Below are 27,749 nucleotides of genomic sequence, written 5' to 3'. Positions count from 1 at the left end.
ATAGTATTCAATCCGTGAAATATGAATACGAAAAATTTTGAAAGTAATTTGAGTGCATCTAATTTGAAGATTCCATAAGGGTAATTTGCTTTAAACCTTGCTGTGGAAATAGGTGTGGGCAAGGGAACTATAAAACATTAAGAGAAAATATCCTGGAAACGTCAGCTCAGGTATTCAGATTGTTCGCAAGTGTCTTTAAATCCTCGCTGTGTCTCTAGAAAACTGAAGTCGGAGGGAGCCGACCATGCATCACGGCTGCGATTTATAAACAGCAGACAGCACTGAGGTGTGACTGCTGCGGGACACCCCTCCCCGCTCTGCCAGGAGGACTGCACAGCGAAATTTCAGGGACTGCTGCTGACCTACAGGAGCTATCTGTAGTCAGGTGCCAAGGGCTCCAACCCAACCAGCTTCGGGGTGTTTCAGCAGCACCCCTCAAGGCCTTCTCTCTGCCTGAGACAGCAGCCTCACTTTTGGAGGCCCCAGGCTTTAGGGCTCCAGCCTCCTTGGCTTTTTCTTCCCAACCACCTAATCTGCTCCTTCCCACCACTGCCCCAACCCGCCCCACAGCCCTCAGCCTCCCGCCAAAGGTGTGTCCTTTTGTGTTCTCTCACAAAGGCCCTCAGCCTGAGGCCACACCAGGATCCCAGAGAAGGCTTGACAGAAGATGGGGTGCAGGTCTCGGGAAGCTGTGAAGGAGCACAAAAAAATGCACCCCCCTTTGCTGTGAGCTTCATGGTCCTGTCTCACATGGGGTCTTTTCATCACGGTCTTAACAACTGTCAGGTCAACAAAATTTGTCACCAGTGTATTGGTGTCCCGGGGCTGTGGCAACAAATTACCGCCAGCTTAGTGGCTTAATACAGGAAAAACAGATTCTCTCACAGTCCTGGAGGCCAGAAGTCCTAAATCAAGGTGCGGGCAGGGCCACGCTCCTTCTGAGGCTCTGAGGCAGCATCCTTCCCTGCCTCTTCCAGCTTCCGGCGGCAGCCAGCGTTCCTTGGCGTCCTTGGCTTGCGGACTCATCACCCTGATCCCTGCCTCTGTCTTCACATAACCTTCTCTCCTGTGTGACTCTGTGTCTTCTTTTTTCTCTCTCTTATAAGAGCACACAATTAAATTGAGGGCCCACCGGAATCCAAGATAATCTCATCTCAGGAGCCTTACCTTAATTACATCTACAAAGACACTTTTTCCAAATCAAGTCTGGTTCTGAGGTCCGGAGTGAACACATCTTCTGGAAGCCACAATCAACCCACCTCGTCCAGGCCCTACCTCTAGTGACTGAGCTAGTGACTGAGCTCGGAGGGACCTGCCTGTCTCCCCTTCACGGCCCCGCCCCTTCACGGCCGTTCCAGAAGAATCGCCGTCCGATACTAAAACCCAGAGCACAAGTTGTTAGAAAGCCAAAGACTGAGATCCCCATTTCTTGAGAGCTGGGCGGCCTGGTCTTAAAAACACCGCTGCTGGCTCCCTAGTGCCTGAAGGAGAGGAGGATGCTCCCCTTCAGCCTGGGGAAGGCCCACGCTCCATCAGATCACCCCAGGAACAGGCCACAGGCCTCCTTCACAGGCAAAACAGGTTAATATGTCATTTTCCATCTGACCAGAAGTTCTCATCATCTACACAGATAACAGGTTATTGTCAGGATACAACGAATGAGATAAATGAGGTGAATCCTAGGTACCAAGGGTGACAGAGGGTGACGAAAGAGCAGGGGCATTGCCCCCCAACCCCATCAGCCTATCTCCCTTACTCTGAGGTGAACAACTGAATTTTTCTGACTCCTGGGCAAAGTTTATATCAATACATCCCCAGGTCCCTTCCTTCCAATGAGAGCCCTTCCTACAGGGAAAATTCCAGAACTAGTGCTGTTGGGGCACATGGAAGAAGAGATAGTCTTTGCTTGGATATCCAGGGAATGCTTTGCAGAGGGAGAAAGTAGACACCCGAACTGGGCTTTGAGAGCACTCCAAGCACAAAGGACAGAACTGAGGCAGGCAGAATGCGACCTTGGTCCGATGCGATGAACAGATTAGAAGAAGGTGCCAGGAGAGCTGTGTTGAGAGGGATTGAGGCCACAGCCAAGCTCAATGAAGAAGTTCTGTGATCAGTTACTGATGTCTGCTATAGACGCGGGAAAGGGGGACAGTGATGTACAAGTCCCCCCTCAATGGAATTATGTGGCACTGAGGAGAAAGCAAGATAACTGTCACTCATTTGGCCAAATGAAGTTGGCTCCTAAAGTCACACATTATGAGTTGAATTGTGTCCTCCAAAAAGAGATTTGTTAGAGTCCTAACCCCTCGTATCTCAGAATGTGACCATATTTGAAGATGATGTTTTTACAGAGGTAAAAAGGTTAAAATGAGGTCATTAGAGTGGTGTCTGTAAAAAACGGGGACACTGAACACAGAGACAGACGCGCAGGGAGGGAAGGCCATGTGAAGACACCCAGGGAGAAGATAGGCACCCACAAGCCAGCAGGAGAGGCCTGGAGCAGGTCCTTCCTCGTGGCCCTCTGAAGGAATCAGCCCCACGGACACCTTGAGCTTGGACTTCCAGCCTCCAGAAGTGTGAGACGATACATTTCTGTAGCTTAAACCACCCACTTGGTGATACTTAGCTATGGCAGCCCTAGCAAATTAATACACTGCCTACACCCCCAAAATGAATCTTCCCTCTTTCGTGGGCCTAAAACACTCTCATTAGCATAAAATGGTTAAGGATGTCAACTGTGGAGTCAAACACACCTCTTATGGAGTTCTCACCCCACCACGAACTAGCTACAAATGTGAACAGGTGCCAGGCAAGTAGTTAAGATCTCTGCACTTCAATTTCCTCATCTGTAAAATGGTGTTAATAATACCTGGCCATAGAATTGTTATTAATCCGAAACAAGACTATGTATAAAACATTATTATTAGGGCAGAGTTTTTAGTTACAGCTGCTTAACCGGACAGGAATCAGCTTCCACTTGTCTGAATCTGCCCCGACCCTCTAAACTCGCACAACGGAAGGGGCCCCTGAAAAGCCAGAAGCCACCACCCTCTAAAATGCAAGCCTACCACCTGGCAGGGGACCCAGGGAGCCGGAGTCACCCACTAACACCTCAGCAAAATCAGGTTACCTGGCAACCCACCGAGGTCCAAGGAGAGCGGGACGCCAGCAGGGAGAGGGCTGGGTGGGTGGGTGGAGATTCTAACTGAGACGCAAGAGCAAACTTCTCTACTCCACGTGGGACACCCCCTCCCCACACGCAGAGTTCAGCCCATCTTTGATATTCACATGTTCAACTGTCACACAATTCACGCTCTCATTCATTCATTCATTCATTCATCCTGAAAAGTATTTACTGAAGGTCTAGCGAGGGGCCAGATGTCAGGCACGCAGTCTTGATCTCTCAGATCCTTTGTTTTCCCATCTGTGCAATGGAACTAGAACCCACCAACACGTTACTGGAAGAATAAGCTGCGTATCTATGAAGTACCCTTTACGGTGCCTGGCACAGAGTCAGTGCTCAGAAAAAGTCACATCTCTGCTCCTTTGTCTTCCCGTTAGCACATGAGGCTATGAGATTTCCTTCCCCTTAAAGTAAGACCAGTGTCAACCTTTCCTGGAGGTAGGGTACGTGGAGCCTGGGGCCCCTCTCTTTATGCCAGGGGTTGAAAACTCACTTGTCTCTGGTGTCCAGGCCTTGGGCAAGGCGGCCAGGCAGGATGGCAGAGCACAGGGCTTGCCACGGGGGTCCTCTGCTGCCAGCTGCAGCCCCTGGCTGTCCTTCAAGAAAACAGGCCCCAACACGCCAACTCTTCCAGTTTTTCAAGGAAAGCTGAAGATCCAAATTTTATGTGGACTCCATTTTTTAAATGCTGGTAACTTTTGCCATTTATTTCCAAATACCGTGAAGGCTTCAAGTTGGCAACCTCCACACAGCAGAGAAAAGACTACAGTTCACAGGCTCCATCGCTTCCCCCAGCAGGGGTAGAAATTTTGGAGACACAGACCAATCTGGTCCTTAAAGACCAGCCAGCCCACCCCACGGCGGCCTGGGCCACAGTCCATACCCACCGGTCTCCTCAGTTCCCAAGTGCAGGCTTATTAGCTCCGCCCCCACTCCCACACCTGCCCTCCCACGTCATAAAGGTCAGAACCCAACTTTCTCTGCCTCTGGGGTGTGTCGATCAAGGTGCCCTTTCTCTGCTGGAGACAAAGACCAATACGGGGCCAGCAGGCACCTGACGTAGGCAGGGGCCACTTACAGTAATGGGACTGTCCTCCCAAGGCCCCGCTGCCCTGCCAGCTGCCCACTGGCTGGCCAGCCCGTCTACCAGCCTCGCTCCCACCCACCACAGCCACCTCTGCTCGAAGGGATGCGTGGGTCCCTCCAGTGACGCTGGTGTGGGGATGGAAGGCCTTGGCGTTGATAAAGACAAGCTCTTCCCCCCACGGCCACTGGCACCTGGATGGCTTTCAAGGCAGCCGGGAGAGGGCCTGTGACAGGATAAAAGTGCCTAGCACAGCAGTTTCTGTCCTGCCGCCTGCCAATCCTTAAAAAAGGAAGAGGAAGAAAAAGCCACAGCCTGGAAACAACCTAAACGCTCAGTAAGTGATGGCACGGCCAACGACAGAACACGCCGCGGCTGCACACCGAGACCAAGGCGCCCTGGGGTGCGCACAGAGGGGCAGGGAGAGCCCAGAGCCAAGTGCAGAGAGGGGCCCGTTCGGTGCCCGTTTATTTGCCCGTGTCTGTTCATGAAAAGAGTCTTTCTGAAGAAAGGAAGAAACTGGTCACAGGTTTAACTCCAGGGAAGGGAACTGGGCCTGGGGGCAGGTGGGCGGGCAGTTTGCTTTTCATGTTTATACTGTTTGACGTCAGTTTAACCGTATGGTTATATTAGTGAGATTTTAATCAACTTGTTCTGTTTGGAATATTTTTAGATTTACAGGTTTGCGAAGATAATGGAGTTCCCATCTCCCCTTCATCTGGTTTCCCTTAACATTAGTGTCACTATGGTACATTTGTCAAAGCTAAAAACTGACATGGGTACGGTCCTATTACCTGAACCACAGGCCTTATCCGGCTCTGGCCGGGTCATACACAACGGCCTCCTTCTCTTCCGTGTTCCCATCCAGGAACGCACTGAGTCGCCGACGTGGCGTCCCAAGTGGGGGACAGGTTCTCAGACTTTCCTTGCGTTCATGACCTCACCCTCTTGGCAAGGGGGTCAGTTGTCCTGCTGAGAGCCCCTCGGTTTGGGTTGGTCTGTTTTCTTGTGATCACACTGGAGGTACGGGTGTGGAGAGGAGCAGCACGGAGCTGACGCGCCCTTCTCATCACACCGCGGCGTGAGCGCCACGCGACTGCCCGCCAGCCATCACCTGGTGGGTGTCTGCCAGTTTCTCCACCAACGCTGCCCTCCTTTCCTTTCCACACCCTGTTCTCCAGAAGCGAGTCCCTGAGTCCAGTCAACACTCAAGGACAAGGGGCTCCACCTCCTCGAGCTGGGGCCATCTGTCGTTTGCAATTTCCTGAAAGAGATTTGTCCCTTCTCCCCCACTGTTTTATTTATTCAATCATGTATTTATATAAATATAGCCTTATGGGTATTTATTCTATTCTTTGGGTTATAGTCCAACACCGCAGCTATTTATTTTGTTGCCCAGATTATTCCAGCTTTGGCCATATATATTTTTTGAAATGGTTTTTAATGAAAAAACCTACAACTATTTAAGGAGGCTGTGCTCAGGGATATGGTCGCTTGAGATCAGCAGAAATTCTTCCCGGGCCTCAGTCTTCCATGCTAGAGGAGAAAGTACTGGGCAGTGATGATGGGCTCAGGCCCCAGGGGAGACCACGGTTCAAAGCCCAGCTCTGCCACCTACAAGGTGTACGACCTTGGGCAAGGTGTTAACCTCTCAGTGCCTCGTTGAAACAGCCAAAAAATGAGATGATTATGATAAATAATAACACCTCCTACCGCAAAATTGTTGTAAGCTTTGATTATGACAGTATCTGGAAGCATTAGAACGCTTGGCACAGGAGAGCACCTGGTACCCATAAGCTGTGGTTGTCGTTTGCTTGCTGGGCGCTGGGCAGGTTCCAGGTTTCTGTACACCCACCTCCCCCCATCGGTTCTGGTCATCAGCGAGAGCAGCAGAGGGTCGGCCCCACCCCGGAGGAAGGGCCAGGCCTGGCAGAAGTAGTCAGGCCGGAGGCAGGAGGCCTGACTTCATGGGCGGCCCACCTCTGGCTCTGCCACTGGGGGCAAGCTGTGTCGCCTTCCAGGCCTGAGTGTCCTCATCCGTGAGGTGGGCTCCTGAAGCTGCGGTCCTCCTTTCTCAGGGGTGGAGACGTAAGAGCTTTGGAAGTTACTGAGTTCGGGGGACATGATGAAGTTGCGTCCAGTTGATTCTCAGAGCAGTCTCCCAGGCAGGCGGTCCAGACGTCTTTCCTATCCTGGGTGTCCCAGTGTCTCGGAGGGGGCCTCTTTCAGGCATCAGCAGGCTGGAAAGACCCAGCCTGCCTGCCTCCTTTACTCCACCCCCAGGGTCTCAAGCAGAAGCTGGATGAAGTGAGAGATCACCATCCCCCACAGCTAACCCACTTCGCCTGTGGCTGGGGTCTGCCTGGCCAGGGTGGTGGACTCAGGGCTGTGCTCCCGGCCTTCCTCGGAGCAGTGAGTGTCTGGGAGCTCATTTCGCAGCCCTGGAAACTGAGGCCAGAGTAAACCGCCCAAGTCAACACATGAGTAAGTGTCTGGGTGAGGACTCGGCCCAGGTCTAGGCCCCCCCGGAAGTCCCACCCTGGCCACCACCCCACCGCAGCTCTCATCCCTCTGGGCCGGGGAAAGAGCAGGAGGCCGCTGGAATGAACCGCCTCCTTCCTCCCCTCCACGTCTGCGCTTCCTGCCCTGGTCTGTTCCCTCGGGAGTTAGCCTAGAGCATCCGCCTGGTCCCCTCGGGAAATCCAAATCTTTCTTCAAGGCTCCCCACACGACCCGCTGCTGGAAGCCCCACTGAGCAGACGAAGGCCCCGGAAAGGGCTCTGGATTCTCTTGGACCCGAGTTGGAATTCTGGCTCCATCGTTGCTTAGCTGAGACATCCTGGGTGAATGCCTACTTTGTAAAATGGAGGTTCCAATGCCCACCTCCTGGGAGTGTTGCAAAACTAGCAGGACCACTTGCCTTGGTGAATGTTCAGAAAGTGGAAGATGGCCGTCTTCTCCCTCCAGCCGGAACTTGCAGAGCAGCATGATCTCCAGTACCATTCCCTTCTTCGTTCCTTCAGCAAGTCTTCCTGAGTCCCTGTTACGCCTCAGAACCCTGGAACACAGTGCAAAGTAAAGCAATACGGCGGCGCACTCAGAGCTTGTAGCCTGGTGCAGAAGCCAGATGGCCGGCAGAGTCACACGGACGTAAAAGGACAGCTGGGATGGGTACCGTGCTGTCCTGAGAGCCTATACTTGGGGGGCTTGATGGAGCCAGTGGGGTCAAGCGAGGCTTCCCCATGCCAGTGATGCTCAAGGAAACCTGAGGGGTGATAAGGGGTGCGGACCAGGCCAAGGGGCAGCATCCCAGCCCCCGGAGGAAAGCCAGGGCACCTGAGAGAGTGGAGGGTGGAGGGAGCGCAGGTGAGCTCTGGGGGATGGGCGAATGAGGGAGCTGGGAAGCTCTGAGCTGAGGCTGGGGAAAGGGAAGCCATCAGGAGGTGAGCAGCCACTTGTGTCCAGAACATTCTACCCCCATCCACCCCAGCTGCCAGAGGGGAGTCCTCATGCTCCCTATTCATTACCTGACATAACTAATTGCCTGGTGACATTTCCCATATTATAGACAAATGTGAATTATGGGCCCAGCTGTTCCCTTTCTCGTCACCAGGAATCGGTTGATAAATATGTTTATTCGAGGTCAGCCTGGCCTCATCCATTAGAAATATTGTTTTTCTAAACATTACATTGATTTAATTTAACTCTAATCAATTTAAAATGGTTCTGACAATTAACAAAAGCTTCAAATATGACCTTAAAGTAATAGGATTCATTAGCTATGTTTAGGATTAAACTTATCCTAATAGGGCAATTTTTCTTCCGAGGGTATTTGGTAAGCGACTAGTGGTCAGTCAAAATGAAATCAATTATTATAAATTATACAGTTAAAGTTGATTATGTATCCCCTGCTAATTTGTATAAATAAGGGTCTCTGACAATGGGAGTAATTTATTAATAACTATCTCTACCCCAGCCCGGTATCACACTTCATGTAACAGCTGCCAGGGCATCTGTAACCCATGAAGTATTATTTTCCAGGGCTGCTCTCGATGTATGCTAATTAAACCCATAATTAATTGGAACAGTTATAGTTAAAGACACAATGCTGGCGCCCTTTGCCCTATTATTCATGACAGTCAACTCATTCAAAAGGCAATCTGATCAAAAATTCATATGTTAGCTCGGGCGCCCCGAAGGGAGGGGACCGGGCTGCAGAGGGCGCCTGTGGTGGGACAGCTGGCAAGCTGGGGAGGGGTGAGCTGCAGGCAGAATTCGACCCCAGGAGTTTCTGGGGTTCCTACGCGGCCACCACCAGCCAACGCCCCTGACGACGGAAGGTGTCCAGACTCAGAGAAGCAGAAGGGAGGGACGAGGACGGAATGTTTAGGCCATAGCTCATGAATCGGTGGCCCATATCGTGTTTAAAAACAAACAAAAAATGCGATGTTTGCCAGAATTTTACAAATTGGGAGATCTCACTTCTCTAGGAAGTTCCTGCCTTTGAAAAGGCAGAAGGCACAGCCTGCATCCCCCACTCTCTTTGCCGCACCTGCGCTCCTCTCCCCTGCCGCCACCTGCCTGGACCCTGTAGCTGTGAGAACTTGAGAGCATCTCCTCACTTGTCAGTGGAGAAACTGAGGCCCAGAGAGAGAGTCTCACCAGGGAGTACATGGTGACCAGGCGCCAAGCAGTCCGGGTGTGGCTGGTTTCACAGAGCATCCAGGCCGAGTTGGGGGCCCGAGGGGAGGTGGCCCTGTCTGTGAGTGGCCCCTCTCCCTGCTGTGGAGTGGGTGAGGCCTGGCAGGAGGAGGCTGTGTGCCGTGAACTGATGGTCGAGGCTGAAACGCTGGGCAGGATGGACCAAAACCAATGTGTTGGATATTTGCAACTGGAAACAACAGGCTGAGTCCTGCTGAGCCCAAACGTTTCCGTTGGGCTGGAGAAGCGTGGGGGAAATTCTCCCCTACCTGCACACGGGCTCTCTGAGGCAGGTGGTCGGAGGGCACCAGAAGAGAGAAGTGCTGACAACTGAAATAGCACGGGCACGAAAGAACATTCAACTTGGAAATGTCCTTGAAAGATGACCTTTCTGTGAATCGTTCAGTCTTCCCATGAACGCGGAGCGCCCCTGGTTGGGGCATCTTGCGGTGGATGCTGAGGAGACAGGGACAACAAGGCATTCGGCTTCTGGTCGCCCCCTACTGGAGCCAACAGATAAGTGTAAGGCATTGTGGAAGTCCAAGGAGTCTTGGGGTCTCTGGGGCAGGGGCCACCTTGGGGATAAGGATCCAGAGGTGAGCCCAGGCTTTCCTCTGCACTCAGGAAAGTGAGAAGAGCATTTCTATGTGGAAAGTCTTGAATCCTTCCCGTGTTAACCTGAGGCAGGCAGTGCAGGTTGGTGAGCAGGAGAGGTGGGGTGGAGAGGGTCTGAGGCCGGGGAGGCCATGTTCATGAGGGCACTGGGAAGACACGGGTGACTTGTCAAACCAGGATCTAGAGACGGACGCTCTGGCTGAGGAGCGAGTGTCTGAGGCCACCTCTGTCAGGCTTCCCTACAGCCCAAGAAGCCCAAGGAAGGTCAGCATTTGGGCCACCCCACCCCTGCAACTGTGGGGAGGCCCAGCCCACATCACACGCGGGAGCAGGCCCACCTCCACGTAGGAAAACCTGCAGGGCACAGGACCACCAGCCCCACTCAGCTGTTCTCCCACAGCTTGACACTGCAAGTGGGCTGTTCTGCAGACAACGCCCCCAGGAGAGAAGGGCCCCAGCCCAGCAGGCTGCAGGCCTCCAGCTTTAAAATGAAGGGTTGCACCCAATCTCCACCCTCCGCTGACCCGGGGCCCTGAGGCTAACAGTGCTGCAGACAAGGCCTGCCTGTACACTTGACTTTCTGGAGAGTTTTCTCGTCCTGCGCTGGGCCTGTGTTTTAAAAAGAAACAGAGGGGACACACACGCACACACGTTGAGCTGGAGGTAACTAATCAAAGTCACTGAACTTTAATGCAAATAGAAAGTTTGTTCAAAACTCATTAAAGTGTTTACTTAAAATATTGTATGTAAATTATACCTCAGTGAAGTGGGTGTTAAGAGAGAAACTGAGGCACATTACATTTTCAAGAGCTTCTTTGAGCCTACATGGATTGGAATCCGCAGCACCAAATCACAGGTGGCAGGTCCTCCACTGGACAGGGCAGACGAGCTGGGGAGAGGGTTCACAGAGAGGTCGCGAAGCAGAGCAAGGAGGGGACCTGATGGCCGCAGCTGGAGCCGCTCCTCACTTGGGAAAGCCTGGGTGCTGCCTGTGCTCCCTTGCTCTTCGTTTCATTTTCTTGGATTTGATGGCCTGACTGTGGCTGAGATCTTGGTTTGCTGACTTAGGCCACCAAGGCATTACAGCCGCCCCAGTCCAATGGCCTCGTGGTTTAATTAATTTAAGTTTGGTTTAAAAACAAAAAGGAGGGAGTATTATTGGAAAACCGCTTTGGAGAACGGAGTGGCTGTGTCTCCAGAAGTTAGAGCCACACCTCTCCTGTGACCCAGCAGATCCGCTCCTGGTGCTCCCGGGAGAAGGGCTGTGCTCGCTCTGGAAGTCTCAGAGCAGCCTTACTCGTAATAGCCCCACGTGGAAACAACCCAACGTGCATCGGCAGGGGAACTGATAACAGATTATGGTATATTTCCAGAATAGAGCACCATACAGCAGTGAAATAGGACTACGGATGGACGCCAATGCTGAACATCACAGACACAGAGCTGTGCCTCTCCCAGGCTCCAGCACAGGCCAGGGGCTTGCTCTGCGATGAGCAGGGGATCCCTAAGTATTACCCTAGCTGAGCAATGCCGCGTACAGGCGCCCTCGCTGGTGGGGTGATGTCAAGCTCTCTGTGCGTGGGACAGAGAATGGCTCCAAACACCAGGCCACACCATCAGCATCAGTCTGGACCCTTACCTGGCGGGCAGGGGTGATCCTGCCCATGGCTCCCTGCTAGAGGGGTCCTGAATGGAGCAGGGTCCTGCAGCTGTGTCCAGAAATACAGCAGAAGCTAGTGGGACCCGAGGGAACTGTCTTGGGCTAATCACCCCCCACTCCCATTTTAAGGTCAAGGCCAGGCCTCTTGAGCCAGGTGGCCCTGAATTCAAGTCCTGCTGGCTCTGCCTGGGCCTCAGTTTCCTCATCTGGGAATTGAAGATGAGGTTCTTATAAGAATGAGAGAGCACATATAGGAAACACCTAACCTTGTGGCCTGATGGTCACCAAATTGGGAAACAGACTCGGGGAGCAGAGGGACACGCCTCGCTCACGGGCCAGTGTGCATGGCGCCCACCGCAGCTGTGGCTGCAGAGCTCTGTGCTTGCTCCTCCAGCCACGCCCGCAGGAGCACGTTCCCTCCCGTCCCCGCTCTGGGTGCCCAGGACACACGCTCCTACCCACCGGTGCCCCTCATGTTGGCCCAAACCACCTGGCCTCTCAGGCCTCCCTCCCTCCTCCCCAGCGCTCCTCGGTAGGAGCCCCGTGTGCAGCATCCCCGCCCGAGGCGGGCAGGGCGGCGACGCTGGGCCCGCGTTCCCTCCTCCCTTCTCCCGGGAAGCACGCGGCCCGTTGCCCGGTGCTCTGGTCCCGCCGCCCGGGAAGGCGGGGTGACGTCTTCCGAGAGCAGCACGGCCCAAGTCCGGCCCACCTGGAGCTCCGGCCAAAGCCCGCTCCTTCACCCCGGTTTCTCCACCTGCAAGGCGAGCGGCTCCCTCCGCGCTCGGAGCGGGTGGGTGAGGGTGGCATCGTGGCTTCAGGCTCCCGGAGAGCTGAGCACCCGGCAGAGAGCGGCGCGGCCAGGGCCCCCCGGCGGTCGGTCGAGTAGGTTTGACAACAAACCCCAAGCACACAGTCCTCCTCTTTCTTTCGTCATGCCTGACGACTGCTCGGCTGCCTCAGTTTCCCCAGCGCGATCCCGACGGTTTATGCTGCCTCTCGGAGATCCCTCACACAGAATGGTCCTCCTGGTCTGGGAACGGCTTCTGTTTTGATCCCGCCATCGGCAGCGCGGCACTCTGGAGCCCCGCTCCCGCCAGCGCGCCCCCACCTTTGATGCGGTGAGGTCTTGGTCGCCTCGCCCTCCGTGCCAGCTGCAATTCCCTCCCTTCCTGGGGTCGTACAAGCCCCCTGATCTCCACGGCCCTCCAGCCGTCCTTCCCTTTTCCCCAAAGCAGTCTTTTCTCCCCGGGACTGCCAGGAGATGGGGACATCTGCCTCTGAAGCCGGTGGAAATGCACCTGGGTCTTTATCATGCTAAATGACCTCCAGAACTCTGACTCCAAACTGCCAGCGTCCCAACAGTGTTTGATTTATAGCTCACAAAACTTCTCACGTCCGTGGTCTCCTTCTGATAAATGGCCCCTGCCCTGTCGCCCCCCTGCATCCTGCACATCCTGTCATTCAGTCAACCACAGGGTTCACTTTGGATAATACTGGCAAGGAAAAGAATAAAACCAGAAAAATCATTTGTGGTCACTGTAACCTATGCACTCAGTGTTGTCATTGCCAACAAGCTTTTCAGTGCCCTCATACAAAACTTCTTATAAACAAAATTAGACCTATTCTGATACATAAGTTTTTATAACCCACTTTTTTTCACCTAATATATTGTGGACCTTTGCTCATGTCATTAAAAAATGATGTTCTGGAAGGATCTTTAATGGCTGCCGAGGACTCCGTAGTCTAGCTGCACCATGAATTGGTCAGTGCTGCTCATTTATGTTTTTCACGTTCAGCCACATTATAGCCAGCGATGCCTGCAGCCTTGCAGCTAGTCTTGGGCACCCTGTGATCATCACGTCCTAGCAATAGAATTGGCAGGTATAAGGTATATAAAGCATTAAGGCTTTTGAAAAGTAAGCACACTTGCATTGAACACCCACGTGACTCACAATTTGTGTGTAATTGTTTAGGGTCGGGGGGCTGAGGAAGAACCAAAGCGAGAGAAGTCAGCGGTCTGACGAGGGCTCTGGCACCCGCCAGACCCAACCCCACGGGAGTGCAACAATGCGGGGTTGGTGCTTAGACAGCGGTGGAGCCCCTTCGTGGCAGAGGGCAGTGGAGACTCGAGTCCGACCACCTGTGCTAAGGATGGAGATGCTGAAGCTGAGAGAGAGGCCACCGAGGAAGCTGGTGACCTCCAGCTCTGGAGTCTTTCCCATATAGATCATGCCCTCTTTAAAGCGAGCCCCCCTCAGGAGGAGCAGGCGCAGGGCAGGCCGAGCCTCGGAATGGGGGTGTGGACTGCTCCCTGCAGAGCCAGAGTGGGAGTAGTGGGTGGGGGAGACGTGGCTCGCAGCAGCAGCGGCAATCCGTGTGGGCTCCTGCCACGTGCCAGAGCTTGGTCCAAGGGCTCTGGATCCGTCATCACTTAATTCCCACCCCAAAATGAGTGACGGTGGGAACTATGATTCCTGCTCTTACATGCACAAAACGCGGTTTATGCAAGCCTCAATCCAAACGCAAATTCTTTCTGGGTTTTGCTGAAAGAAAAAAGTCTTTTCCACAGTGGCAGGGTCTAGGGCAGTGGTTTTCAAACTTCCGTGTGAGTAAGATACACTTGGTAGGGGGAGAAGGAGAGGTGTTCAAAATGCAGATTCCAGGGCCCCACTCTCAGAGTTTGATCCTGTTGGTTTTGTGCGGGGCCGCTGAGCCTGCATTCTTAAAACCTCCGATGACTCAGATGCAGGTGGTCATTCATGAGAATGTGGTTGATTTTCATACTGAGACCCTAACAAGTTTTACAGTAGATATTAGGCTCACACTGACAGTCTTCTCCACACCTCATTTCCCCACAAGAAGGTTTCTAATAAAGGGAGAAATGCGCACCAATTAAGGGGCCTGACATCAGGATCCTATCACTTGCTTACTTTCTTCCCATAAAGCTAAAGAGCTGTACTTCATTCCTCCATAGCTCCCTGAGACCTCACATCGGACCTTACAGCATTTGCCCCGTAGGTGGCACTAACTCTTCTTAAATACCATTCGTAAAAGGCTGAAAGCTCAAGAGGTGGAGAGACAGAGAAAGGGCAAGACAGAGACAGTAAAAGGACAATCACAAGCAGAAATGTCCACCACTAATCTGCTGAAACGATGCAGAGGGAGCTTAAACCCTCCTGTGTGTGATTTGTAATCCAGGGTGTAGCCCTGACTAATTGCTGCATTTGTTTCAAAAATCACCTGCTGCTTCCCAACCCTGGGAACTGTCTGCTGGTAGCTAGTTGGAAGTTAAGATCTAGGACAGTGCCATTTCCTATTATGACCACAAGATGGGGCTGCTGCTCCAGAGCGACAGGATGCTTAAGAAAATCTAAATCTTTCAAAGGAGTTTAAAGACTTCAGAGTATGACCTGAAAATAAGACTGTGTGGGGGAAAGAGAGGTGGAAACAGACATGTTGATTGAGCTTGCAACCTGTCCTTCTAATTCATGATTATAACACCACCACTGCTGCCGCTCTCCTAGAGGCTACCATTTGTTGAGGGGTTGCTGAGTGCCAGGCTGTGATAAGCACTTTGCAAATGTGGTTTCATTTCGAGCTCATAAAGCCGTGTAAAGGAAGTTCGACGAGGTCTCCACTTCTGAGAGGAAGCATTATGTGGGAACCAAGAGGCTTGGACCTCTTGTGCTTTCTCAAAAGAAATGGGGACAATGATCTAATTCTGGCCACATCAACAATAGTGAATGGGTGGCTTCTGAGCATAAAAGGCTGAAAGTTCCTTCTTCATTCAGCAAATATTTGAGCATCTACCTTGTGCCAGGCACTGTTCAAGGCACTAAGGAGAGAGAATTGAAGGACCCAGAGGAAGTCCCTGAATCTAGTGCAAAGAAAGCACAGGGAGTCATCAGGCCTAGGGGGAGGTGCTGTGTAGAAAATGAAGAGAACCGGGGCCAAAACATGCCGGCAGGTGTATGACGATGTCAGTGGGCAACTGGAGCTGGCTCCCACCGGCTCGCAAGAGCCAATTGTTAACTTTTCTGGAATTTTGTGAGTCAGTTCTTAAATACACCCATTTTTAAAGTTAAACTATATAAATTTACAAGTAAATGTTATATTTAAAAGTTATAATTAACTATAATTAAATGTTACATTTAAAACAAAGGTAATAAATACTCAAAACTCATCATTTCCTAATTATTTAACATTTTGCAATTATCTATGCCAGGGGTAAGCAAACCTTTTCTGTAAAGGACCAGATGGTAAAGATTTTAGGCTGTGCAGGTCATATAGTTTCTGTCGCAGCTGCTCAACTCCGCCGTTGTAGCGCAAAAGCAGCCATAGATGTGCAGTATGAATGGACATGACTGTTCGAATAAAATGCTATTTACAGAAACAGGCAGTGGGCTGGGCGTGGTTCTTGGCCATAATGTGCCGACCCCTGGCCTCTGCCCGGGTGTTTATCTCCATCGTCTCTGTGGGTGGAGATGCTGTATACTCCTGTGCTGATCCTGCCTGCGTGTCTTTCCACTCCACCCTCAGGGACATCATACTGGTAGCTTGCAACTGGCCATGGTTAGAGTATTTACACCACAAAATCAGCAAAGGCTATGGATCAGGGCTGTTTCGGACCCTGGAGAGCGGGTGGTTAAACATTAGCGGGCACGTCACTGGCTAAGGTGGTCGGCGAAGGCCTCTTTGAGGAGGTGAGCTCTAGCAGAAAGCTGAAACCGCAGGGGGTCTGTCCCTCCGGCAGCTGCCCACTGCACCCACTGGGCGACCTGCAGGGCACAGTGAAACACCTGAACAAAAGAGCCTCAAGTTTGCAGAGGTAGCCAGAAAGAGCAAAACGCACGTGTGTTTAAAATAGATCCCAACACATCACTCTACCAGGCCACCCGCCACAGAGCAGCGCGCCTCTCACTAGCCGTTTAGAATGCACGGCTGAGAAGCCATGCCTCGGGGCCCAAGGCCTGACCTCGTCTATTCCACAGGCTGGTGAGACCCCGCCTGCCACCAAATGGAACCCCCAAAGTCAGACCTCAGAGGTGCCATTCCAGGTCTCACGCGGTAAGAGGGACGGAGGAGAGGGGCTCAGGAAGGCGTCACCGGCAAAGTCAACTCCCACTCCAGCTCTTTAAACCCGAGCGCAACCTCGAACTACTTTGGAAAAGGCAAATGTAAAACAGACCTGGGTGTTATTTGTAAGGTGACTATTTGATGCATGAAATTTAAGAGTTTTCATAAACTCCTAGAAAATGGGCAAGGCCAAAGTAGTGGACAAAATGCGCAAATTTCGGTTGTGCTTTTTGTGATGGTCGCTGATGGATGAATTACTCTGTTTTCATGATGTCCAGTTCAGTCTTCGCTCACCTGATTAATTAGACCTCAGAAAATATTCCCCCTCTCCAATCAAATGCAGCACTGCAAACAGCCCTGCGGAGCTGGCAGCTCACACAGACCCGACCGGCCACAGTGCAGGGTGAAGGCTGCCCGGAACACCGAGTCCTTCCGCGAGGGCTCTCTTGCTCCTTACCTCATCGACCTGGTGCTGGTTCTTTTTTATGACATCTAAGTTTATACACACTTTGGAATACTTCCTGAATAAAGAACATAGCACCTTCATCACAGCTCTTTAAGGAAGTCTTCATTCAAGTCCCTTCAGAAGTAGAAATTCTTCCTGCTTCCAAACGCCTCCTCCTGCCTCCATATCATGTCCAACGTGCATTTTCAAGGCTCCTCCTCAAGAGTCTGGGCCACGAGCCCGACAGATTTTCTACTTCCTCTTGGAGCTTGTCCAAGTCCACAATCCTCTGTCTTTTACCCGAGCAGGAAGTTCCACCAGGAACCACAAGTAGACCATGTCGCCCTCAAAAAGCCCCACCCCTCCTGACAAGTGGCTCCCACTCCCGGCTGCATGTTGGACTAACATCCCGAGCTTTGTCGATTCCAAGCGCCTGGCCCCGTCGCAGAGCTTCTGACAGGAGTGGGCGGGCACAGGCTTCAGGCTCTTTACAGTCTCCACACGGGAAGTCAACGTCCAGCCACCACCGAGGACACCTCTTCTAGGCGGCGCATGCATTCTTCAGGTTTTCATGACGGACAACGTGCCTCAGTGAGTCAGGACAAGAGCACGAGCCAGGCCCCAGGAAGAGAGGCTTAGAGCTGGGCCAGGGGTTCCTCTGCCAGCTTAGCTCGCCTCCGACACTTGTCTACTGTAACGGTCACACTAATATGCCCCCAGAGTCAGCAAGAATGGGGTTTATGAAAAAGTGTGCAAACCCTTGAGTCTGACGGAAGGAAAGTCGGAGTGGTGCTAACATGACATGGTTTCTTTTTCACCCATGTGTTCATCCCACTATGGATTTTTGAAACAGGAAAGTTCTTGAATGTGCTATTAGTACCAATATTACCAATACAGACCATTCTAGCTTTCCTACTTTGGCATAAGAAGTGACTGAAACGCCAAGTAATTCCTGTGGAAGACTTGTTATATCAGTTACCCAAAAGAAGATAAAAGCAAAACTTTTAGGGGCTGGCCCTGTGGCCTGTTTGGTTTAGTTTGGCGTGCTCCACTTCAGCGGCCTGGGTTTGGTCCACCACTCGTCAGCAGCCATGCTGAGGTGGCGACTCATATACAAAATAGAGGAAGTTGGCACAGATGTTAGCTCAGGGTGAATCTTCCTCAGCAAAAAAAAAAAAAAGAGTATAAAACTTTTCCATAAAGCCCATAATCATTCTTCTGCATTATACAGAAAAGTAAAGCATTGAATTGCCTCCCCGGCAGCTGTGGGGTAGCAGGACACACTATTCCATAGTAAATAGCTTTGAGCTCATGTGTAGAGATGATGACATGAAGCACAGGAGGAACAATTTCTGGTTGGAGTTGCTTACAGACTGGAAGAGCTGAGCTTTAGCTAGGATAAGAGCTCGGCGATGCCAAGTTACTTCAGAAGCTACAGAGAGTCACGAGGCCAGGAGGCAACCCCAAGACCACTGGCACATCTCCCAGAACAAGCAAAGTCTGAGGTTTTCTAAAACAATCGTAACGATGGCAGAGACTCGACAAAGAAACAGGTGTGTCCAGGTCCAGCATTTTCCTAAAGGAACCTTCTTTCCTGGCACCACTGCAAAATTTAAGTTGTTCTCCATTCCAGTTTGCCCATAACCCAAAACGCTTCCCCAAAGAAATCAAGGAAAAGGAACCATAAAAATTTAATTTTAATGATAGAGAAATAGTATATAGTACATTTCTTTCCACAGCAGCACTTCATTCATCTCTAAAAAATTTAACAAAATTAAGGCTAAATCAGAGCGATCTGACAGTAAAGGGATGTTTCATATGATGCTATATTTAAAGAATGTCTTCATAAATATAGGATGCTCATCAGGCAAAAACTTTAAAAAAATGTTGAACAAGATACCAGACCTGGGAAATACAGTACAAAATGTGCTCCTCTATACTCATTTACTAATAACCACAACTTCCCTAGGAAGTTTCAAATGAGAATTTTTTTAAAAAATGAATGTTTATGACAGGATGCTAAGACTTTCTGGAGCTAAAATTCCACAGTACCATAGGCCATTTATTTTAGGGAATAAAACCAAGGACGGCTGAGTCTCCAACAATCTCTCTAGAAAAAATAAAAAGCGGAAGTGGACGGTGTCTACAAGTGCGGGAGACTTACATCGGCGGCTGCGGGGCTGGGAAGGCCGATCCTGCCACCACGGCCTTTCCTGACCTGCAGGCAGGACCTTTCGAACGCCGCGCAGCCAAATGGCACCACTGCCTGTGAAGACAGGGGCTCCTACGCGCCGGCTCCAGCGGCCGGGAGGGGGGCCGTCTTTCCTTCGCGCCGCGTCGGCACCCTTGGCCGTATCTGCTGGCTAGCTTTCACCACTGCTTTCTGACTCAAGAGAGGGCCTTCAGCTGCTCCAGGATTTAAAATACGGGAGTCTTTTTTTTCTTTTTCCTCCAAAAAAGCATCTTCGAGGTAAATCGACAAGTCCAATGCTAGCTCCCCGCAGGCAGCCTGTCCCTCTAAAATCCTAGTCTCTGACAAGTGACACGACCCCCTGAGACACAGACACCCCTGCCTTCAGAGCCCCAGGCACACGTGCTCGGGGAGCTGCCCTTCTCCCTCCGCCCCTTCGGCACACTGGTTCCCATTTGAACGTGCTCTCCTCCTCCACGCCCCCACTCGCCTGGGGGAATTCAAGTACTATTTTCACTGAAGGAGGGTCCTGGGTGTGTTGCTAACACCATCAACCCCTAGAGAAGGTGGTCTTACTTTTAACTATAAGCCTTACAGTCCTACTTTAACAAGGTCTTTTTACTTTATAAGAGGACCTATTACCCCGGCAGAGAATCTTCTCATATAACGTTAAAATTTTCATCATAAAGTAGCAGGTAGTAAGAAATAACAAGTTTTTTCTTTAACTTTGCATGACAATTTTGTTTTCCCATTTCTTTGGTTCTCAGGGCCTCAATTTCCCCTGAAGAAATAAAATGGAAGGTCAATGTCCGGGTGAATAACATCAAGTGTCCTCTTAAGACTTGTATGTGTTCCAAAGAATGCTAACATCTCTAAGAAACAGAAGGCTGAGGTATATACACTGAAATGCATTTCTTACATAAATTCATACATCAACACAGATAAACAGTATGATAAACATCCAATTACCCCCGTTTATGCAGAGTAATTAATACCATAACACTATATGATCACACAGTTACATAAAGAAAGATAGTTTGGGGGTCTTGTACTTCAGTCAGTGGTTTTCAGACCTGGCTGAGCATCGGGCTGACCTGGCGGAGCTTTGCACTAACACGTCCCCTAGGCCCCGTCCACGAAGAGGCAGACCCAGCAGGCATGGCCTGGGACCCAGAAATTTTCATTTTTTTCCCTATAAAATTTGATGTTCCAACCCCCTTGTTATACAGAGGAGGACACTAAGGTCCTAACACGTCAGGATGTCATCAAAGGCTGTCAGACCACCAGACCCAGGTCTCCTGTGTCACGCCACACTGCCTCCCACAGCTGTCCCCGGCCCTGGCCCCATGACACTTCAGCCAAGCAGCCATTAGTAGACATTCTGTCGTTAGAAGTAGGTGGCAAGCTATTCGAGGGCACGGACCATGTCTCAAATTCCTCCTTACACAATTCCGGGTGATAAATGTCTAATGAATACTTGCTGGCTGGCAGTCACTCATCTAAGGCCTAATACTGTATTCGCTGTTCACATCTCTGTCTACAGTCCTCCAAGCAGATGCAAAATTGTCTAGCTGGATATCGAGATCCACCTGAGAGGGGTAGTAACTCCTGGATTTATAAAGCTGCCAGGTTCAGACAACAGGAATTTCAATGACAATACAGGTTCCATACGATTAATTGCCATGTCTTCCGCTTGTTCCTAAATTATATGACCTAAATGAAAAAATAAATGAATCCAAGGGATAGAAAGAAGCCATTTACCTAGAAGGTCTGGCAAATATGAATTATAAAAATCCTAAGCTATTCTAAGGAGATAATCCTTAGCAATTGTAACAACTATATTTTTTTGAGTTCTGTTACATTTCTCTTGGTTTTCAATGTGTTTCCCCAGTCTTATAAAACATTCTTTTGTGGGTGGAGTCACCTCCTTTATAAAGCTGATAGTGAGCGACAAAACACGCAGCATCTGTGCTACAACATGGCGGCTCCTCTCTCTCTCTCCCTCCCCTCCCCCATATCTACATATTCACACACACACACTTCCGTATGTGCATTCATTTGGAGGTGGGGGAACATGACTTGTTATATTTTCTACTTGTAGCTATGAATCATGAACCATGTTATAAATAAGATAATTCTACCATATTGCCATCTTGACTGTAGATATGACATGGAAAAAAGGATAACCAAAACATTTAAAAAGCTCACAGGAAAATAGTAAAGAAAATTTAAGGTTAAAAATATTCAACTGGCACATGGGCCACTGGTGCCACACAGCCCAGCCCTGTCTGTGCCCACTTGACACACAGAGCTGTGCTGGAGCAGGGACAAGGAGGGCCTGCCAGAAGGACCCCGAGGGCCAGGGGAAGGAGCCAGGCCTCCACAGGAACTCCCCACCCCCAGCTGGCCCGGCACCCCTTACTGAGAACTCCCTCTCCAGGTAACACTAAAGCTCTCCTGAAGAAAACGTCCTTAGAAATAATTTATGGATGGGGCCCCTCTCCATTCAAGCCTCCACACCGCAGCGAAGCTGTGCATGCACGTGAACCCATTCTCTTCAAGGGCGGCCACAAGCGGCCAGCAGGACGGACCTTCTTCAACTTGAACTTTGTTCTAATCTTTACAGAAGAGGAACTGTCTTCTCTTCTTTTTTCTTTTAACTGTTAATTCCAGCCTTCCTAGACACAGATCCCTAATCATCCCTCCAGATAATCTCTTAAAATCACACTGATAAGCTCGTTGATCCGTTTACTCATTCACCCATATTTATGAAGGGGTGACTGGACCTGCAGATGGCGAGACTAGAAGAGCCCTCAGACATCCTGCATCCCGCGCCCCTCGTTTCCCCGAGGGCGAGTGAGGCAGGGCCAGCCCTACAGCCCAGGGCTCCTCACCCCCAACCCTGATCTATCCTGCTCACCACCCCACCCAAGCATTTAGCAAAACCTCATGCAAAATGTATGCACTTTTTCATTTCACAAATGAAAAAAATACAAGATGAAATAACTTTTCTACATTATGATTTATAAAGCTAATAAATATTGCAAAATGGAATGGTAGAACCAAAGGGTAAACGTACCTTAAAAAATGTAATGCAGGGTTTGTAAAGATTCTTTCCATTTTTAAAAAATTAAATGTTTTATGAAGTCATATGCTATATACATATGACAACTTTCCCGTCTTTCTGCATGGTGAAGAAGTCATTCCAAAGAGACGATACCACAAAACAACACTCAGAGAATACACGGTGCACAGCACTGACACTTACAGTCTGCGGTCCTAGTCTAAACAGCCGCTTGTGATCTAGACGCACACTACCAACATTAGCGAAGGAAACACCCATTTTCTACTTATTTAACCAGAAGGACGATTAAGCTGCTGCTAACACTGCAGTACAATATCAGATTCATAACAGATTCATAACTGTCATTATCTCAAGTGAAATCAAACCGAATTTAGTCAGGGGACTGACTGACTGACTGACCGAACATCAATTCTGGACAGTTTTATTTAAAATAGTAGTGGTTCAGATGTCCAACACACCTCTTCAGGGACATTTTAATGAGTAATTCTATATGCCAAATTTACTTTCTTATGGACCATATATTTGAGTAGGAATATATCATATTTATAACCCCACTCCTTTAATAAAATTTACCGTGCCCATCTCTACAACATAGAGAGCTTTAAAATAAAATTAAAAAAAAACCGTTAGCTGACAGTTACTACTATGAAAGAAGAGTTTCAATTGCTGTACACTCTAATCCCCCAGGAAAGTTACACCAAAAATGGAGGTTTTTATGACAAAATCACTCATTTATCTCAAAACCAAAACAAATAGAAAACAACATCATTAAGAGAATGTAAGTACTTTTCTGACCACTACTGCAGAAACATACAAACTCAGCAGACTACAGCCATGCAGGAATCAGCAATAGATAGGAAAGAATTAACAAATCAAACTCAGTACAACTTTAATAACTGGATTGAAAGTAGACTCTAAAACCAAAATATTTCTTCCTCAAGGCAACTGTTAGCTACAAAGGAAAAATGACTTCATATCCTTGGTCCATAAAGAATACACATTTATTTACATTCTCAATGGACTGAAAGAGGTTTTAAACTGTCACAATTAAAACTTTATGCTTCCAAAAATATCTATATGACCAATGCGCTTAACTTAAAGCTTCGGGTATTAATAACTTCATTTAGACTTCTTAAAAAACCAACACAAACATACTTTCTAGAGTGCAAAATGCTTCTTATTAAATACTTCAGTAACACAGAAGCGATTTGTCTTTAAACACAAGAATCTTTTGCCCAAGCATCATCACCACCAAGACGTCCATTGCCGGCAATGGACGGTGACCAGAACCCCCAGCTCGGGGAAAACGCAGCAGTAGAATTCGGCGTGCGGCTTCTGCGCCTGCCCAGACGACCCGGTTTATTTGTACAAACTCATTGTCGGACTCTGGTACATGCACATGTACGCATCACAAAGAAGTCTTCGCGCACAGCCTTGGATTCTTCTGGAGTCCAAGGAGTGCAGGTCTTCCAGGGACATTTTCAAGTACTCTCCTACTTCTGGGCATGGGGTCACTTGAGGAATGTTGAAGCCATTCTGCCCACCTACGGAGAAGAGGAAGAGCTGTGTTCAGGGCAGCGTACAGTTCTAACCCCCCACCACAGCAATCCACAATTCTATAACCCAGTGAAGGCTACTTTTGAGGATGTGAAAGACCTTATTTTACTTGAGCCTCTTTTTAACCGTTTTCTCATTTTCTGGTTTCTGAAAGAATTCTGGGACCAATAGTGAACAAAATTGGTAAAAGCACACATATCCTTAGCAAAGTCCAAAACCTACTTTGCAGGCTTCTCTCCGTATCCAATTAGGGAATAATGTTACACAAACAGATGCACACAACATTCAGCTCCCCACATTCCCACAGCCCAGCCCAGAAACAAGCGCCCCACACACTCCACCATGAGACTGTCCAGTTCAGAGCACATCTAGTAAAATGAACACTATTTCACTTCCCTCAGTTTTAAAAATGTATCTGTGCAACTTGCGCAGGTTTTGTTTTACGTATCATTAGACTGAACGAAGATGGTGCAGGGCGGTTTTCGGGAGCCCAGGAAAGGCTGTTCTGGTGTAGCCTCCTGACAGCTTTCCCAAATGTCTGCAACCCCTATGCTTTGGAGGCCCCCTGTCTGAGGCAAATGCTCAGTGAGGTAGGGACACGTCTACAGACGGGGCTGTGCTGTGTCCCTCAAGTGTCTGGGAGCCGAGAAAATGTTGAGAACCCTTGGTGAAGAGCTTGGGCCTCTGGTCAAGAGGCTGCCACAAGGGGGTGTCCTTAGGAGACTGGAGCTTGAGAGAGTGGCTGAAAGAAAAACCGGGCCATAAGAATGCAGGAATGTGAAGTCACACCTTGCACCCCTGCCCAGGGCTCGTCCTCATCTGCACCTCCGGACAGGCAGGGGCGGGCTGTTTGACAACCGTTTCATTCCCGAGACCTAGGAGAGCCCCCGCACCTCACACGCACTCATCAGGTATGTGTTAAATAATGTCTAAGCATCCTAGAAAATGCCCCAGAAGCTTCAGTATATTCCCCATCTCAGGAAGGATTACACACAGAATAGTTTATTTTACCAAAGAAGATATTTACTTCTATTCTTAGCTTTATCGTTTGGAAGACAACATGGTTTAGTATAAAAACATGAGCACTGAAGTCCGGAAGACTGAACTAAACACAGGCTACGTGACCTCAGGCACCTGAAACCTCAGCTTTAGTAACAGGAAACCAGGAATAATTCCCCACGTAAGGGTTTAGGTCTAACGACTTAATGTACTTCCCAGAGAGCTTGGCACGTAAGCACTCAGTAAACAGCCGCCACGGCTTGTACAGAAAATGAGAGGAGCCTGAAAGGAACAGAAGCTAAAGCCCAAAATAAAACCGCTCAGCCCTAAAATATGAATTTTAGGATTTTTTTTTTAGCAAAGACCATACATACGCATGTCAACATACCACAACACTATTACTCCTCAGTTCGGTAGCAGGGCTGTTTGCACTTCTAGATTTAAGACTGCGTCACCAAGATATTCCTGAAGGGCTTTTCACACAACCTACTTGATGACTCAGAACAGGCCACCCCGCTACGAACTGTCCCACGACAAACGCAAAGGGCGCGGCGTGCAGAAGAAAGGTTTCTAAATACCATCCCGGTCGGCCATGCTGTCGAAGAAGAGCCAGGCAGAGTCGTCCTTCCCGTACTTCACGAACGCAACATAGTGGCTCGTTTCTATGCAGAGGACAGCAAATAACTCCATCTTCTGGCAGGGGATGCAGCCGTGTCTCCAGTCCCAGTCGGGCAGATCTTTGGGAAGTGACACCGGGTTATACTGGTGATTCAGTCTCTTGGGATGAAGGTGGACCTAAAATGGAACATGAAGAGAATGCCATTAATGAGCCAAACTCCATGTTTCAAGTGAACCGCCTCCACTCAGTCTAGCTGAATACATCCCTGTAAATACCAAGTACTTCAGAGAAGTCTAAGTGAAGAGAAGACACATAAACAGTATCACTTAATTACGAATTTTTTAAACTTAATTATGATTTTGACAGCCTTTCAAAATCTTAAATCTGTTTTCAACCAAAAATAATTGACTTTTTACTAAAAGAACAACCATCCAACAAAGTCAAACTTACTTGAGTGTTGCAGGTTTTACAAAACTGCTTGATTTTTCCGGCAGAGATGTCAGGATCATCGTAGCACTCTCTACACTCGTACATGGCGAGCCCTCCACAGATGCGGCACTGCCTGGGGGCTAAACGGTGGGAGCGGAGGGTGGTTAGGGGCTTTCAAAGACCCATTCTTTCATTAAAAACATTCAAGAGAAAAGTCAAGCTTTAAAAAAGATAATGTTCATGGACTCAAAGAAGTCTACCCCTTCCCATCTCCATAAACTTTATGTTGGATTCAGGATATCTTTAAAGACATTTTCTCTGACCAAATGACAATTTTGTAAAATAATAGACTCAAGAGTATTTCCTCCCAATGAAATAATGTCTATTGATGAAAACTCCAAGACACAAGAAAGTATAAAGAAGAAAACTGAAAGCATCTACACTTTCAGTTAGCAAGAGATAACCACTGTCAATACTATCGTGAATTTTCTCCAATAATTTTATATCTGCATATTTACAGAACTCTGTGTGTGTGTGTCCACATTGTGTGCAGCTCCTCGTGTAGAGAGCATCAACATACCTTTTCACTCAATGTTACAACATGACTGCTTCCACACACACTGGTCTTCAAAAACATGAGCTTTAATGGCAGCAGTTTTGTTGTACAACTACGTCATAATTCATTTAACTACTCTCTTCTTTTAATACATAGATTGTTTCTAATTTCTTAGTCATGTAACAATAAACATATTTACATACCAAATATTTATTTGCATGTCTGATTATTTTCTCAGAATAAATTCCTAGAACTGAAAGTATTAGCTTAATATTTCCAGGCTCCTCAGTTACTGAATTGCCTTTTAGAAGACTTGGATCCTGTTGGACTCTGACAATTAATGAGAATGACCTGACAGACTATTTTGGAAAAACAAACAAAACAAACTAAAAAATCTTATACTTACTATCTTCAAGTAAATCCGTTATATTTAATTCCAGAGAAGGAAAAATTTTTTTAAATAGTTTAAAGTCTTTTCCAAATCGAGGCATCTGAATAATCAGACATGATGGTGCCTAAAAAATATATATATATTTTTAGAAACAATGTGCTGAAAAAATTTTTCCCAATAAAACTGAAACAGGTGTGGCTGTCAGACCAAGCAGTGGTTTCACCACAACCTCGATGGCCTGTACGACAGGACCCACACGTGAACGTGAAGTGTGGAGGCCGGGCTCCAAAACCCACCAGTCTTCAAACATTCCAAACCCATGGACACACAAACACCCAGAGGCACAGCAGGTCCACAGCCGTGGGCCTCTAATGAGACGACGGCGATCCAGAGTGACAGTCTACTTTGGGCTTATATTTAACAAAGGTTTTGAAAAAACTGTGTGTGCAAGTATGAGAAAGAAACTGTCAATAGTGTGAACAACACTATTCCTGAAATTTCAGTAAATAAATAACTGTGGCTCTTAGGGTTTTACTACAACATTCCTTCAAAAATGAATACAATAAAAACAAACGACAGGCATGTACTACTAAGATCATGAAGACACTCAGTAAACAGTAAAAGAAAAATCCTTTCCTTTTGCTTTGAATACTAATTTAAAATTTTCAAGATACCAACCAGCTTGCTATTTTCTTTGGCATCAAAAATCCAAAAGATTCAAGCTTAATTCTAAGTCACTTTCTCTAAGGACACAGCTAAAACACTCTATTTTTTAAATTTGTGTTTTGCTAACAGTTTGTTTCTAACTGTTCTCAGTGCAATAAAATTAACAGTTACTGAGTAGTCTTAATAGTTATCTTAAGAGTAGTCTTAAGAATACTAAGGACTTTCATAAAAAATATAATTATCACTAACCTCTGCAAATTTCAGGTTACTGTTGATAAAAGACCATTCTAACAACTGCTGAATTGTAGGAACTCCAACTTTCTCATTTTTTTCCATAAAAATTTGATAGAAGTAACAATCTTGTACTTTTTGACCTGCTGATCTAAAAATATGCAGGAAAAAACACATATAATTTATTTATGAAATGCTTAAATCAAAACATGAAGTTGTACCAGCAGTATTTGAGAACAGAAAAGCTATGAAGTTGATGG

The 27,749-nt window shown here is 48.6% G+C and overlaps 1 protein-coding gene across 7 annotated transcripts in view; it reads right to left on the bottom strand.

The window, feature by feature from the left end:
• Positions 1-18,443: 18,443 nt before the first annotated feature.
• CYLD (CYLD lysine 63 deubiquitinase) overlaps positions 18,444-27,749 on the bottom strand; it is a 70,364-nt gene continuing 61,058 nt past the window's right edge. For 6 of the 7 annotated variants that reach the window (XM_046680899.1, XM_046680903.1, XM_046680902.1 and 3 more), the window contains 5 exons: positions 27,508-27,640; positions 26,608-26,716; positions 25,667-25,785; positions 25,176-25,392; positions 18,444-23,585 (listed from right to left, as the gene is read on the bottom strand). In XM_046680899.1, the coding sequence (XP_046536855.1) occupies positions 23,401-23,585; positions 25,176-25,392; positions 25,667-25,785; positions 26,608-26,716; positions 27,508-27,640 (763 nt within the window). In that variant the 3' untranslated portion in view covers positions 18,444-23,400. Of the gene's footprint in view, positions 23,586-24,985; positions 25,393-25,666; positions 25,786-26,607; positions 26,717-27,507; positions 27,641-27,749 lie in introns of all 7 variants that reach the window. The other variant, XR_006891445.1, reaches the window with a different exon arrangement.

The sequence above is a fragment of the Equus quagga genome, chromosome 13 (genome assembly GCF_021613505.1).
Source record: "Equus quagga isolate Etosha38 chromosome 13, UCLA_HA_Equagga_1.0, whole genome shotgun sequence".
Taxonomy (NCBI): domain Eukaryota; kingdom Metazoa; phylum Chordata; class Mammalia; order Perissodactyla; family Equidae; genus Equus; species Equus quagga.
Note: the sequence above shows the minus strand (reverse complement) of the source record. Positions and strands in the feature narration are given on the sequence as shown.